The sequence below is a fragment of the Cicer arietinum genome, chromosome 7, assembly GCF_000331145.2.
Source record: "Cicer arietinum cultivar CDC Frontier isolate Library 1 chromosome 7, Cicar.CDCFrontier_v2.0, whole genome shotgun sequence".
In the NCBI taxonomy this organism is placed as follows: Eukaryota; Viridiplantae; Streptophyta; class Magnoliopsida; order Fabales; family Fabaceae; genus Cicer; species Cicer arietinum.
Genome location: NC_021166.2, coordinates 22,248,955 through 22,266,050, shown reverse-complemented (window position 1 = coordinate 22,266,050; position 17,096 = coordinate 22,248,955). Strand labels below are relative to the sequence as shown.

General features: G+C 29.0%; 2 protein-coding genes across 3 annotated transcripts; both read left to right on the top strand.

Annotated features, from left to right (window-relative positions):
- Window positions 1–1,915: 1,915 nt before the first annotated feature.
- On the top strand, window positions 1,916–4,090 carry LOC105851054 (putative pentatricopeptide repeat-containing protein At3g05240). Its single transcript, XM_027337117.2, has one exon. It carries the CDS (start codon window positions 2,063–2,065, stop codon window positions 4,043–4,045), a length of 1,983 nt encoding a protein of 660 aa, XP_027192918.1. The 5' UTR covers window positions 1,916–2,062; the 3' UTR covers window positions 4,046–4,090.
- Window positions 4,080–10,050, top strand: LOC101490439 (probable polygalacturonase At1g80170). 2 transcript variants are annotated; one of them, XM_027337118.2, is made up of 10 exons: window positions 4,080–4,219; window positions 4,803–4,984; window positions 5,102–5,230; window positions 5,335–5,505; window positions 5,604–5,624; window positions 5,726–5,933; window positions 6,284–6,365; window positions 7,122–7,230; window positions 8,165–8,281; window positions 9,346–10,050. In XM_027337118.2, exons 2-10 carry the CDS (start codon window positions 4,808–4,810, stop codon window positions 9,646–9,648), a joined length of 1,317 nt encoding a protein of 438 aa, XP_027192919.1. In that variant the 5' UTR covers window positions 4,080–4,219; window positions 4,803–4,807; the 3' UTR covers window positions 9,649–10,050. The 2 variants fall into 2 exon arrangements, with proteins under 2 accessions (XP_027192919.1, XP_012573868.1); XM_012718414.3 differs by lacking the exon at window positions 4,080–4,219 and having other exon boundaries at window positions 4,470–4,984.
- The last annotated feature ends 7,046 nt before the right edge of the window (window positions 10,051–17,096 follow it).

Below are 17,096 nucleotides of genomic sequence, written 5' to 3'. Positions count from 1 at the left end.
TCATTTCTTCTATGTATTCAAAAAAAGTTATATAATTAATTATTTAATGTTATATCTTATGTTTTGACATGAAAGTAATTTAAGATTTTCTACAAAGGAATTAAGAAAAAATAATAACTAATTGGTCGTAGTTTAAATATGTTTTAAGTCTTTATAAATTTTTTATTTTTTACTTTTAGTCTTTGTAAAATAAAAATACAACTTTTATTTATAAAAAATTATTATAGATACAATTTTAGTCTCTATTGTTAAGTCAACCTATAGTTTTAAATAAATTTTTGCAAGCATGTTTACAATAATATAAAAAGTTCTTTCACAAAAAATAAACTCAAAACTCGATTTATAAATTCATATTTTTATTAATTTTATCTTTAGTTGTATATTTAAAAATTCATATTTACTTCATCTCAAGTAAAAAAACTCTAAACTTTTGTGAATGAGTTTTCTATAATGTGCTAAATATATTTGCAATAAACATTCAAATATTTTAAAGTTGAAAGACATTAAACATGTTTCATTTAAGTAGGGACTAATAGTGTTTGTTGAATATTTTATAAGGACTAAAAATTATATTTTTATTTAGAAAGACTAAAATTAATTGATATACATTTTATAGGGAATAAAAACATATTTAACTGCTCAATACAATTTTACAGCATTATCGATGCATTGATAGTTTAAAATTAGGATAATATTTAGGTGTATTTAGTTAGCTAATTTTCGTGTAGTTCTTAATTTTTTTTTTGTTATTATAACAAACTTTGATAAAAGTATGAAAAATACCTAAAGAAAACTATACCTAAATTTTGTCCTTCAAATTATAGATGAATTTCTGTAAAAAAAAAAAGTAAAAATTATGGATGAATATTTAAAGTGTTATTTTTAAGGATAACATTAAAAAAAATTAATTAATTGTGTCTTAAGAATACAAAATCACAATTTGTGTTTTGCACATTTTCTTGCATTTGACATCATGTGATATGGCAAGAGATAATTTTCCTTATATTTCATTTTGAATAAAGTAATAAATTAATTTTAAATTTTTATTTTGGTTTTTAAATTATGTTTATTTCATTTTAGTACTTTAAATTAAAAGTATTAGACATTTTGATTTCACAAACTTTTTTATTCCACTTTAATCTTTTAGTTTCAAACATTAAACACTTCGATTACGTAATTAAGCTACAAATATTAGACCCTTTAGTTATTTAAGTTTTATTTTTATTTTTTCATTTTAAATATAATTTAAATTATAAATATTAAACACTTTGATTTTTTAATTAAGTCACAAATATTAGACATTTTAATCATTTGTATAAATATCTTTGTAAATTAAAGGAGTAAAATTTCTAACTTCGATAATTTAAGAGATCAAATTGTCTAATGACATAAAAATTCAGAATGAAATGGAGAAACTTTAGTGTCTAACATTTCTAACATAAAAGAATAAAATGAGAAAAAAATAACTTAAAGGAGCAAAATAAAATCTAAAAATAATATAAAGGACGAATATATAATTTACCATAAAATAAAAATAAAGCTGAAGAATTTTTTTTGAAAAATCATAAAATTATAATAAGAGTTTAATTTTCATAAGTTTTACATCGTACGTCGATAAATCTAATCAATCGTGTGACTGATTTTATAAATAATTAGAAAAAAAATTAAATATTTTATTTATCTAACAATTGTGATTGATTAATATTATAAAAGCTCTTTACATCAATTAAATTCTTATAATAATAATAAAATAAAATAACATATTTTATCCTATCTTTTTATAAATACACATTTAAGATAACAAATATATTAGTTTTTGTTCAAATATGTATGAAATACGTCAACTATTTTTCTAAATATCTCTTAAAAGGACAAGAGGCAGTAGTGTTCTATAATCTATATTTACATACTAGTCTTGAGAAAGAAATTCCAATAAGTTTGATATATGATGTATAACTATTTACCACTAATTGGTTCAATTCCATTCCTAGACAGAAATGATACGACATACTAATCTCATTCCTTCTGAATAAATCAATCAAACACTCAATTTCTTCCAATCATGACAATCTTAACCAAACAATTACATACTAAATGTTGTCCAAAATTCAAAAACACCTTCATCAGACCCATAACAACACCAACATGCACACAAATTCCCTCTTTCAACAATACCACCGACTATATCTACTTTAACAATCGCCAAATCAACGCTTTCATAAAATCGAAGGACACAAAATCAGCACTTGAAGTGTTCCACAACATGCATATGCGTGACACTGTAACCTATAACTTGATCATTTCATCCTCTTGTTTGCCACCCAAGAAAGCTTTTCATCTCTATTCCCAAATGGGTTTGTATGGAATAAAAGAAACGTCAACTACGTTTGCTTCTGTTGTATCTCTTTGTACAAATTCTGGGTTTTGTAGAGAAGGTTCTCAGGTTCATTGCAGGGTTGTAAAGTTTGGATTTTTATGGAATGTGTTTGTTGGTGGGGCACTTGTTGGGTTCTATATGAATTTTGGTCTAAAAGGGGTTGCACTGAAACTGTTTGATGAGTTGCCTGAGAGAAATTTGAGTGTTTGGAATGTGATGTTTCGTGGGTTTTGTGAAATGGGTTGTGTGGTTGAAGAGTTGCTTGGGTTTTACTCTAGGATGTGTTTTGAAGGTGTGGTGCCAAATGGAGTTACTTTTTGTTATTTGCTTAGAGGGTGTAGTGTTCAAAGAAGGTTTCATGAAGGGAAGATGCTTCAAGGGTTTGTTTTGAAGGTGGGTCTGGTGGAATCTAATGTTTTTGTTGTTAATGCTTTGGTCGATTTTTACTCTGCATGTGGGTGTTTTGTTGGTGCTAGGAAGTGTTTTGAAGAGATACAAGTTGAGGATGTTATTTCATGGAACTCTTTGGTTTCTGTTTATGCAGACAATGATTTGGTAGTTGATGCTTTGGAGTTTTTTAATGTTATGCAAATGTGGGGACATAGGCCGTCGGTTCATACGTTCGTCAGTTTCTTGAATTTGTGTAGTAGGACTAAGGATATTGGTTTGGGGAAGCAGATTCATTCTTGTGTTATGAAATTGGGTTTTGATGAAATGAGTGTGCATGTTCAGTCTGCTTTGATTGATATGTATGGAAAATGTTGGGATATTGAGAGTTCTGTGGCTGTATTTGAGTGTCTTCCAAAGAGAACTTTGGAGTGTTGCAATTCATTGATGACCTCTTTGTCTCATTGTGGTGGAATTGAAGATGTGGTGGAATTGTTTGGTTTAATGGTTGATGAAGGTCTTATGCCGGATGAAGTAACCCTTTCGACCACATTGAAGGCATCAGTGTCTGCTTCGGCAAGCTTCACTAGCTCTCAGTTACTGCATTGTTTTGCGTTGAAATCCGGTGTTGAAGGAGACTCTGCGGTTGCGTGTTCCCTTATGGATGCATATTCAAGATGCGGTCATGTGGAACTTTCTCGTCGGATTTTTGAGAACATTCCAACTCCAAATGCTTTTTGCTTCACTTCTATGATCAATGGTTACGCCTGGAACGGAATGGGGAAAGAAGGACTTTCGATTCTTCATGCTATGATTGAGAAAGGCATAAAACCGGACAAAGTTACCTTCTTATGCGTGTTAACGGGGTGTAGTCATACAGGACTAGTTGAGGAAGGAAGAATAGTCTTTAACTCGATGATATCTTTTCATAAGATTCACCCAGATCGGCGACATTTTTCATGTATGGTGGATCTTTTATGCCGTGCAGGACTTCTACACGAAGCCGAAGAGTTTCTGCTAAATGCACAGGGAAAAGGAGACTGTTTTATGTGGAGCTCTTTGCTCCAAAGTTGCAGGATTCACAAGAATGAAGAAATTGGAACAAGAGCAGCACAAGTTTTAGTCGAGCTAGATCCAGATGATCCTGCAGTGTGGTTGCAAGCTTCAAACTTTTACGCCGAGATAGGAAAATTTGATGCCGCAATGCAAATAAGAGACGTTGCTCTAGCAAGGAAGATGTCAAGAGAGATTGGTTGTAGTTTAATTGAGATAAGAAAGTGACACAAGAAAATAAAGAGTTCCTGAATTGATAAATCATCTTTGCTCATTATTCACACAAGATACAACAATCATGGCAAATTTTGGTATAGTCTTGTCTATTTCTGGCTATCCTAAAATTTAAGGGAAAGGCTTCTTTTGTGAGAAGTTTTTTGTGGGCATGCCAAGAAAATAAGGGTAAGCATTTGTGTTCCCTTGTTTGGTGTAACAAACTTAATGATTCCAAAAATAGGAATATAATTTCCCACCCCCTTTTTTTGTATCACATTGCATTATTATTATTACTATTATTATTTTTATCATTATTATTATTATTATTATTATTATTATTATTATTATTATTATTATACAAATGTAAAAAAAATGTTGATTGGAATATGCAATAATAAGAGTCTTCACTTCTCTTTCATTGAGGCATAGTGGAGATAGTGCAACTGTTACTATTGTGAGTTCTTTAAATGGTTGATGAGTAAAGCAAACTATTACAAATATTTTTTTTTCTTGTACTTTAAGTGTTGGCATGTAGAAAAATGTAACACCTTCATCCACTTACAAGCCAAGCCATAAAGCCTCTCCAAATCCTTCATTTTTCCAAAGCTAATCTATGCATATAAATTATAACCAAAGTATTCATAATCATATGCATTAATCAAATCAACCAAATCCTTTGCAATACATCCAACAGGAACAAAAAATATGGGAAAATTCTTCTTGTTGGTCACCTTACTCGGTTTGCTGATAGTGGCTCGTGGAGTTTCAGGAAGCATGACGTGTGACAACAACATTGGCATGGTTGAAGAACTCAACAACCTGGACATAGAGGAGGAAAATGAGGTAGAATTTTCTGACATCCCTTCTTGGACAAGCGAACGCGGTGGAAAGGTTCTTGTCAATGTTGACAGCTTTGGTGCTGCAGGAGATGGAGAAACCGATGATACATCGGTAAGTTCTTTCATTCTAGTCCCATTTTCTATGTTCAACATGAACTTTATACATTTGAGGTTGTTCAACATATGCAACTGTTTTTTTCTGTACTAATCAATTCTGTGATTTATATAGGCTTTACAAAAAGCATGGGAAGTTGCTTGTTCTACACCGAAATCGGTTCTATTGGTTCCTCAAGGACGCCGATACCTCGTTAACGCAACGAAATTCAAAGGGCCATGTGCAGACATGTTAATCATCCAGGTGATGCATATTGCATAAACGAAAAACATTATATAGATTTAATATAGTTTTAGATTTAATCTGCAAGTCATTACAATTATATAACATGGTATTTGCATTTCCAGATTGATGGAACATTGGTTGCCCCGGACGATCCTAAGAACTGGGATCCAAAACTTCCGCGTGTTTGGCTCGATTTTTCTAAATTGAGCAAAGTTGTTTTCCAAGGTTCTGGAGTTATTGATGGCTCAGGAAGTAAATGGTGGGCAGCCTCATGCAAAAAGAACAAAACTAATGTAATTTTTCGGAACTTTTTTACTTTGTTATTTTACAAGTTTGTAAAAAACAAACTTATGTTGCAATACTAACATTTCGGTTTTTTCTTTCTTCACAGCCTTGCAGAGGTGCACCAACAGTAAGAACAACTTTTTTAACTACCGAGTTCGATCCCTAATCATAAAAGAAAGTATATATTTTAAGTATATATGTAGTTTTAACTTTGAAGGGTGATTGCAGGCACTAACCATTGATAACAGTTCAGCTATAAAGGTGAAAGGACTAACTATCCAGAATAGCCAACAGATGCATTTTACGATATCACGATGCAATTCGGTTCGAATTTTAGGAGTGAAAGTGTCTTCACCGGGAGATAGTCCAAATACTGATGGTATCCATATTAGTGAATCAACAAATGTCCTAGTCCAAGACTGCAAAATTGGAACAGGTTCTCAACTAGAATCAACATTTTTATGCTTGAAATGTGCTTTAGCAATTATGAGATTCAAAGAAAAGGACACATGTTTGGTTTCACGATAGAGTGTTTCAATATTTGAATTTATCAAACATGTTTACACTCAGATAAATCTATAATTCTGCATCTAAAGTTTAACTAAAAGTTATAAAAGAAAAATAACTTGTATTATGTTGAAGTTTTACGTTAAATTTACTCTAAAAGTATATCAAAATTTGAACATAAATTACTTTATTCAAAACAATTTTGCACAATTTCATTTAAAATCTTATAAAATGCTTACACACAAATACATTGACTATTTCTTTGTTATATATATTCAGGGGATGATTGCATTTCAATTGTGAATGCTAGTTCTAATATCAAAATGAAGAGAATTTATTGTGGACCAGGACATGGAATCAGGTATAATCAAATCTTCATCACTCAATTTATTTCAAAATCAATGTTAATATTTGTTTGGTACTACATTGAAAATTAGGATGCTTATGATTGCCCAAAGATTTTCGACACACAATAGTTACTATATTATATATACTTTTATGAAGAATAAACACCTTTTATCCATCAATATTCACATCACAACAAATCATAGTCACTCATGAAACTTTTGTGAAACTATCAACTTTTACGTCACTTGATAATGTTAATTGATAACTTGACTAGTTAACATGTTTGAATTCATTTTTGTAAAAAATGAAGTGATATTAAAATAGTAAATTATTTTTAATTTTATTCAAATTATGTTTAACTAAAAGAGATAAAAAAATTCTCAAAAAGAAAAAAAGAAATAAAAAATAGTTTCTGTTAAGCTAAACAAATTTACACTATTCCTCAAAAAGAAAAAGAAAAAAATTTACACTAATGTCAAAATTACTTTTTGAACAAAAACATTTACTTTAAACTCAAATTTAATCAAATCAAATTTATTTAGCCCCAAACACAAATGAAATTGATGCCAAAGTAGTGGTTCGCACCCTATTTTTTCTAGAAGTGTTAGTTACATAAATGAGCCACACACATAAGATTACGTGACTTGTGGAAACATAAGATATCAAACTCAAAAGTAAAAATAAAAATAAAAATAAATTTATGAAATAGTTATTATTGACATGTTGGGTAAAGTAGTTATTCACTTTCTGAAACACTACTTTTTGGTAGCATTGGAAGCCTTGGTAAAGACAACTCAACTGGTGTAGTCACGAAAGTGATTTTGGATACAGCATTTCTAAAAGAAACTACTAATGGTGTCAGAATAAAGACTTGGCAGGTAGAATTTTCTATTTTTATCTTGGTAAACTTTTTTTTTTTAAAAATAAATTAAGAAAAATAAATTTTTATTAATCAAAGTAACACTTTTAATGATTATTTTATAATAATTTTTAGAAAATTTGAAATTACGAATCATGCTTTTACACTATGCTAATATCTCAAGTATTAATTAATTTGGTGTCAGAATCATTAATTAATTTAACTATTAATACTTTATTATAAAAAAACCTTTAAATAATTTTTACATATATTAAGAATATTAGGTAAATATTAAATTTATTTATTGATATTTCAAACGACCCTTTAATTGATATTTTAGTTAAACAATGACATTAAAATGTAGTAAATTAATTAGAGATATGTTTTGTAAAAATACTTAATGCATCTAGTAATTTAAAAAATGATTTATATTTGAAGACAAATGTTTTTTTGAATGAAACTTATATTTAACGAAAGTAACAATTTTTGTTTATAATGATTAGTAAATCACACCAAGTTTAAGGATTCATTTTGTCTCATATTAAGTGCCACGTAAGTAAAAAAAAGTCATTTTATATCTTTTTTAGTGATAAGTCATTTTATGATTTTAATATAACAATAATTTTATTTCTATTAAATCCAAATTAATACTATGTCAATTACTTGACTACGACGTACTTATGACAATGATTAATATCCAACAATTAATAAGAATAATTTTGTAAATTGCTACATGTTTTTCGACACTTAATATGGTACTGAAGGAGTCTAGTTCCAATCATTTAATTTAAAGGAGCAATAATCATCCACCCACGAAAAAAATAAAAACAAATTATATCTCATTTAATTGGACATTTTATAATTCTAGAATTATTTTTCACTTACATTTGGAAACTGTGGGAATTGATGATATATTTGAGAATGATAAGGAATGTTTTGTCAATGGCATGTAGGGAGGTTCTGGATATGTTCGAGGGGTACGGTTTCAGAATGTGAGGGTGGAAAATGTATCAAATCCTATTATTATAGATCAATTTTACTGTGATTCGCCAACCTCATGTCAAGACCAGGTATATATGATTTCAAATATTTGATTTCTTTAATCTTTAAATTATTATTATTATAGACTTTATTTATTGTGTTTTTAGTGATGTGTGATTTTTGTCCTATATTTTTATTAATATTCTATTCAATTTCTAACTAAATTTTCTGAATTGAATCATGATTTTTATTGTGGTAAAAGAAACATATAACATAGATTGTCAAGAGAAAGTAAACATTAGTTTATTGATGAAATTTATGTTTTTTAAAATAAAATCACAGTTGTAATAGATTATTGTCATTTGATATGCTCATTGAAAAATGTGGCTTAGATCAACACTTCAAATATCAATTAAATAGAATATTAATATTGAGACCAAATTTGCTTGATTAGAATTCTATGAAGAATTTATTTAAGCAATTGAATAAACAAAAATCACTAATCAATGAAACCACACAGATAAAAAATATTAATAATTAAGCCTATTATATCACTCACATTTTGGGCTGGGCTGCCTTCTTAGTTACATTTCCAAAAATATTTGGGTCATTTGGTCTAGCCCATTGGGCCAGACTGACCACGTTTTTATGCAATATTTTGAAAAATTAAAAGAAGGTTGTTTATCTGCCTCTAATGTTGTATCCTGCGCCTCCAAATACACTACTGAAAATTAAGATCCAATAGTGTATTTTATTCAAGTTTACACTATCAGAATCCGGTAAAATGAGCAAACATAGGGATTGAACGAGCAATTACGAAATTAAAATAGTTTACTTATTAAATATCATTGGCCCAACCCGATTTTGTTTTAGGCTGGGCTGGTCTGGACCAACCTATGCCGCGCTGCCGAATTTGACAACTCTAATATTGAATAAACTTTTTATTGTGACAATAATTTTTATGCGAATAAAATTTAGTGATAAAAGTTTAGCCTTGTAATTTGAAGGGACATACATCGAATCCCTGGACGAAAAAGTTAAAAATGATCATTAGTGTCACTAATTAATGATAATATTCCTCTTCCCCAATTTAAAGAAAATAATTTTATATGATTGAACTCTTACACTTGTATATGGTATGATTTAATTTCAGTCATCAGCTTTGGAGATAAGTGAGATAATATACCAAAACATAAGTGGGAGTACAAATAGTGCCAAAGCCATTAAATTTGACTGCAGTGACACTGTTCCATGTAGCAACTTAGTCCTTAGCAATGTTGATTTGGAGAAACAAGATGGCACAGTTGAAACATATTGCCACTCAGCTCAAGGATTTGGATATGGAATTGTTCATCCTTCTGCTGATTGCCTTAATTCAAATGATAAAATCTCTCAAGTTGTTCAATCTCCTCAATCAATTACTTATGAGGATGATATTCGTCACATTGAACTATGATATAAAAAATTACCTCTCTATTATACACATGCATTATACAATTACCCTTTGATTATATAATCTAATCTAAAATATAACAAAAGAGGGTGTAGCTATAGTAGTTGTATGTTTGAGGTGAGGTCATAGACATTTATTTCAAGGGATGTAATATTAAATAATTAGAAGTTATATGAATTTTCATTTCAGAAAATAGATAAACATTGGATCATACGTGATTCCATATACATTGGAGATTAAGATGAAGATAAGAAGACAACAATTCTAGAATATTGATTGAGATTTTTATTTTAATTACTATTACTATTGTGTTTCCAAGTTTGCATAGTGATATTTTATGGACTGTGTTTAATATTCGTGTAACTACTCACCTTCTTGGCTGATATATTTTTCTTTTTGTAACTAGTCACCTTCTTGGTTGATTTGTGTTTATATAAGATCTTAGTTAAAGTTTGACTTGACATTGAAATGAAATATTTCCTTCTTTTGACCTCTTTTACAAATGCGAGAGTTTATTAAATATTTACAAAATGATTAATATTTGCGTTTCTCCTATGGTAGTAGAGAATGTTTTTTTTAATGAAGTAAAGAGAGTATATTGATATTAAAAAGAACATGGTCCTAACATTATTGTCCAAAAGCTAACTAGTATTGGTTTTTATTACAAAATCGTTACCTTGTGGTGGGATTGCCTTCGTGGTTCATATAATTAGATTGAACTGAGTTGGACCTAATGCGTACATGTTCCAATTATAGAGAAAGTTGCAAAAATTAAAACTAGTTTGTTTTGTTTTTACTATATACAATTTTTTTTCTTCTGAGTTTTTCTTTAATTTTAGTTTGTGTTGAATTAATCTAACTTTCTAGAAAATTGATAACTTATTTGTTAGATGAATTCAACGACTAAAATTTAACTAAAGAGGTGGGAAAAGTGGTAAAATATATAGTACACGAGATAGGACCAATAAAATAATACTCTAGTCTAGTTCATAATTAGCATTGAAATCTATTACTTCATGGCAAAATAAAAAGTTGTAGAATCACTAACATCAACTAATGCGAACTAAAAAAAAAACTAATCTTGTTGCAAAGTGACAAACATATTTATTAATTCTACAAAACAGTTTATGTGCCTGCAAGTGCAAGGCATTGACAATGTGGTCCAAAACAAAACATGCAATTAATTGGGACCAATTGATTGGCCATTTTATTCAATTAAATTTTCTTCTTGCTTACACTGAAAAGGAAATACATATCTCTAATAAAAAAAAGAGATGAAATTATTTCTTCAGTTGTCTATGTTGCATAGCTTTATTAATTTGTATGTCTGATTGCTATAATGTTGGATCTTGTAGCATTTGTTTCTTTCAATTGGTTATTACAACACTACAAGTCTACAATTATTATACCAAAACAAAAAATTTGGTCTAACAATTTTGGCTTGTAAGAAACTCAAAGCAAAAGACTTGTCAGGCCTGCATTGTCCATGCTCCATGCCCACATGGGTTTCAATTCAACAAAAATTATATCTAGGCTACATAAAAAAAAATCTATGCTAATTTAGTGATTTGGGTTGTGTACAGTGTGACTACATGCGCTTACACTCATCAACACCGCTCAATTAAAATTAGACAATTCATATTTTAATTCAAAATTTGATTATTTTTTAATTTAAAATTCGTACTTAAATTTAAACCATTCGATTTGATCGACGTTTCTGAGGAGTGTAATTACGTGTAATCACGAAATTGTGACGACATACAACTTAGACGATTAGAAGTAGTTAAGAGATACATATAGTTAGGTGAATTTGTTAGATTAGTTACATTAATAACACTATATAAAGATGCATCCTACGTTAATTGTCTAATAATTCTTCAAGTAATCCCGAATTTGTACAAGATACAACTCAGACCCCTAATCTATCTTAGAATCTTCAGTTAAAATCATACTGGATATACATTATTACAAAGACAAAACGACAAAACTATATATTGATTATATTCCATGTGTGGATGTAAGAGTCCAATTTTGTGTAGTTGTTATCTAACATGTGGCTTTCACATAGTTTTTTCTGAATTCTACTTTAGGGTCTTCTTCTCTGGCTTTTGGACCATTTTATTTCATTCTCTTAATTTTGTACAACAAGACCAATCACCTCAGCACATGTTTGTCCAGGTTGTAGGAAAGCAAAAAACTCACAAGTTAAATTAAATGCAACATTATAAAAATGTAAAAGAAAATGATTTTGGTGATGCATGTTTAATTGAATTAAAACTAGTAATACCAAATGCTAAATAAAACCAAACTATAGACAAAGTATACCTAATTTGATTAATTTTGTAAAATTTTCTTATTTTTAATGTTTCACTTTCAAAACTTATGGTCCCCTACTTTTCCCCTTTATATGCACAGCTCATTACAGCAAGAAATGCATCAATGATATGTATGTACAATTTTTTTAAAGAACTTTGTACCAAGAACTATGGATTAAACAATTTAAACCGACATGGTGGGCAAAAAGTCATATGTCATGTAAGAAATGTTGTTTATCAAGACAAAATTAAGTCTCTATAGTTTAGGAATATATACTATGAAACTACATTGATATTAAACTAGGACTTATGTAATTTTTAAAAATACTGTGTTTGATTTGAGTATGGTTGTTGAAAGAATGAAGATTTTCTCATGGTTGACTGGTGTTTGAATGTCAAAAGTAAGAGATTTAAAGTACATTTGATGGACAAGATAGGATAGAGATAAGATATAATAAGAAGTAGGATAAAGACAAGATAGAATAAGAAGTAGGACAAATACATGATATGATATGGATATGATAAAGAGTTATCGTGTCATGTGTTAAATGTGCATATGATAACAAACTTGATAAGATTAGTTTATCATATTCAGTGTTTGATACACAACAGATAACCAAATGATATAATCCTTATAATCTAATAATTTTTTTCTTTCAAAATAACATTCATATATCTTTTATAAATAAATAAAAAATGCTAAAAAAATATAAATAATTTATGAAGTAATTTTATATACTTGAAAAATAAAAAAATGCTAAAAACATATAATATTAAAAAATATATATTATTAAAATTTCCAACACATTTTATCAAATTAAAACTATCGACTACGTAGTAGCAATAAAGTATCATAAAGAATAATATGTTGTCTTATATGTTTCAACAATCCATACAAAATAAACCAACAAAAGTAAAATGTACTAAAGTTAGATAAGTAAAATCAAGTACAAAAATAGAACTTTTTTGACATATCTTGTGTCATATTAGGGATATTAATATATATTTTTGACTTGTTTAATAAAAAAATTGTTAGTTTAATTAAAAAAAAATAACTAATGAAGTCATATGTGACTTTATTTTTTATGTGTGAAATGTGGTCTACAACTAGTTCCATTGATTGAAAATAGTGGTTCGGTCGATTGGAAATAGCGATAGTATTATCGAATAATTTTTTCTCTTCTCTTCTTTATGTTTATCTCTTGTTTGTGGAGCTCAAGAAAGAGGTAAAAAAATAAGATGATGTTGACTAATTTGACATTCTATTCTTTTTGTTGTTTGAAAAGGGGACGAAAGAATCGTGGTTAACGGTGCTGATAACGATAAAGGTCGGGCTGTTACAGAGTACCTAATTATTAGTTGAAGATAGATTATATTAAGGTGTTGGCTTAAAAATGGTTCATAGCAAGATCTAATTTAATAAAGTGTCTATTTTATGAGTAGTGTGTAGATCTAGTAAAATGTATATCATAGAAATAGTTCGAGGCCTCTCTTATTTATGATTTTAGTTGTTATTTCCCTCCTTTGTTGCAATTCAGTTTTCAAATATCCTTTGTGCTGGTTTTTTTAATATTCATTCTTTTGTTTAATTAGTAAAAAAGAAAATTTTTGTTGTTTTTAAAAAAACTAATGATGCTAATTTTAAGAAAAAAATATTTTAAAAAATAATGTTTTGTTTTACAACTCATTTACTACATCCATTAGTTGAAATTGGATATAGCAAAAAAACGTTAGATTTTCACAATGTAAAAAATTTAAATTATATATATATATATTCCCTATCATTTATTACTTATTATAGAAGTTGTGATCTAAATGACAAAAATGAACCTTCCATAGTAACATAAACCAAAAGGGCACATGTGAATGTGTCTTAAAAAACAATTAAAATTGTGTGATTGTGTTTCATTTTCAACCGTGGGATAAGGGTCATTCAAATTCATTATAGACCAAGAATTAACAGATAAAGGTGTATGCATTTTTCCTCCAATGAAATTGTTGATGAGCCAAAGTGATCCGTGAATATATATTGCTAATATGACTTCTTTGTATTTCATTACCAACATAAGGAATTGCAAGGACCATGAGATATAAACAAAATAATAGAGACAAAAAAACTTTGTTTTTAGCTTTTAAATAATTTAATACAAATTGGAAGATTACTCACATGAGCAAATGGATCTTGTTTCAACTAAAAATTCACATGCACCACAAACTATAACAATAGCATCATAGCAACAAAATAGGAAATCTCAAATGGAATAAATTTAAGTTATATTGCATCTAAATTGTTGTTTGTTAATTCATTTGGAATTTTTTATAAATGCGTGTTTGTTGCATTCTAAGCTTCAAATTCTAGAAATATCCGTGAACAAAAAGTTGTGACTAGCAAGAAATATCACTACCTCTACTCTAGCACATTTTCTATAAATATTTGCATTCATTATTGAAGCTAATTAAGAAGAATTTATTTGGTGTTGAAATGAACTAATTCATTCTATGTTTTTTGTTTGTTTGATTTGGTTTTGAGTACGCAGACGAGATGATATAAATACAAATAAGAAATTTAAATACTACTTTGATGTTCTGTGTTAAAATCTAACATATTTAATTATTTAATTAAGGACATTCGGTTTCTTTTTCTAATTGAATGAATGGATTGTTTCTCATCATGTATTTACTTTTTAACTTAACAACCAACACAAACAAATATGTTTTTCTGAAAAGAAGTCAAAATATATATAAAACAATAAGTTTCAATGCACAAGACGTGCCAAGAACCAAAAACAAATACTATCAAATAGTGTGACAAGAGAAACCCCAAAACACAAACATCAACAAAACCCAAAACAAAAGTCAAAACATGAAAATGTCCCACAATGTTCAAATTAAAAACACAAAGTGAAAAAGTTCTACCACTGATTAACGAAGCTTGTACCGAAAATCTTTGATATGAGTTGTAAGTCACTGCTAAAAGTATTTTGATTAAAAGGGATAAAAAGTATTTTGGGCTAAGTTCAAAATTTAAGTTAATTTTTGCAGCAAAATATGCTTTTGAAGTAAATAAATTATTTTATCTCAAACGCAATTATGACCAAATTAATTTTATCTAATCAATTGTATTCATAATAATCACATTTACGAGGCACCCTCCAAAACATTTTCAAATGAGGTAACACAGATACTTGAATTTTCTGGTGACACATTGTAACTTGAATTTGACCATGATCTTTCATAATCTAAGTTTTTATAATTATAAAATAAAAAACATTTGCAATGCTTGTATTTTACAATTATGAAAATATTTAAATAATATTCTTAAAAAAGATCTTAGGCAAAAATATATATATAAAAAAATCTTAATTACCAAAAAACAAAAGAAGAAGAAGAAGAAGAATAAGTAGAAGTAGACATGGCAACGGGGCAGGTTGAGAGCAGATTTTGCCTCCTCCACTCCCGCATCCGACTAATCGGGGAAAATCTGCACTGACACCCGTTTTTTAACGGGTGTAAAATTTAGACACCTATCTCCACTTGCAACGGAGTTCGAGTTTCCCCGTCCACACTCACACCCATTCATATAAATAAAAATTACAAATTTAAAATCATACCTATTATAATTAATATAATAAAATAATAATAATCATTATACAGTAATAAAATTAAAAACAAAATTCTATAGAGATAAGATTATAATTTTTAATATTTTAAAAAAATGTGCAATATATTCAATACATGTATATAAAATTTAAAAACTACAATAATATTACTAGCGTGGCGGATTCGGGTGCGGGTTGGATATCAACACCCCCAAACTCGTCCCCGGCTCCGAGTTTTAGTTTCGAGGAAAACTCGCACCCGCACCCACACTCACACCCAATCAAAGTGAGTTTTCCCCCAAATCAAAATGGGTTCGGGTGGGCACCCGCATGTGCGGGTTAGGTTGTCATCACTAAGTAGAAGCAATGTAGAGTGTCGTGTAATGGCTACCATGCAAAATTTACCACTTCCATGATTTGTTATTTGCGAATTGACACATGCAAAGATTCCAATCGTCTTTGTGTTGGTCAACACTCAACAACAATTTTTGAAATCTTTTGCTCAAGCTATCAAGAATTTTTGCACAATTTCTTTGAGTCAGTTACCAAAACTGTGTATTAAAGAATCTACACTCGTTATCAAAATTCTAGAAGACGAATACCAACTAGGTTTGGTGAGCTGTAAAAATAACCTTCATAGTAAAGTCACCGTGTCTAAAGAAGGTACATTGATCACATTGTCAGTTTTACGTGAAAAAAGTTTAAAGGTTTGGAAATCGATTGGTTCGTGGCATGATATTTCCATCGAAAAAAGATTTTATGAGTTCTCATTTGCTTTTCCTATTGATTTGTAAAGTGTTCTACTTGTTGGAACTTGAAATTTGAAACTAGTTCCTTTTTGCATTTTCTCTTTGACAAATGATTTCAATCTAGAGTCAATAAGAAACACATAGGCACAATGTTAGATTTGTATCTACAATTTGCCTCATGAATATTGAGGTCAAAAATCATTTTCACAATCACTTCAGGTATGACACTCCTTTATCTCTTGACGAAGCAACCAACTCAAAAAAGTTAGGATATCTTGCTTGGGTTTTAGTTGAATTGAATACGACACAAGAGTTGAGAGATTGCATTTTTGTTGGACATGAAGAATATGCATTTTTTATTTAAATTGATTAAGAAAAGTTACCACTATTTTGTGAATTCTTTAAAATTGTAGGTATTCCAGCGATAAATGTCAATAATATTCTAATTGTAATGGAATAGCTCAATTTTCCGCATATATTCTAGTGGTAAAGAAGTTGGTTATGTGTCCTTAAAAAATTTGTTGTTCTAGAGAAGGTAAGAATTGAAGGTACAAAACAACGGAAGTCACAGTCTTAGTTCTCAACGTGTTATTAACTCTCATTTTTATTGATAACATCCACAACATTGAATTAAGAGGTAACACAATTATTCAAGAATTTTCTCTCTCTGATCAAGAAAGATTTGATAAGAATCGAGATGAATCATTTGATTTTCATTAAGTTGCACTTTTAATTCTAACAAACATCGTGGAGACGTGGTAGCAGAATCACTTACGTCGGGATAAAAT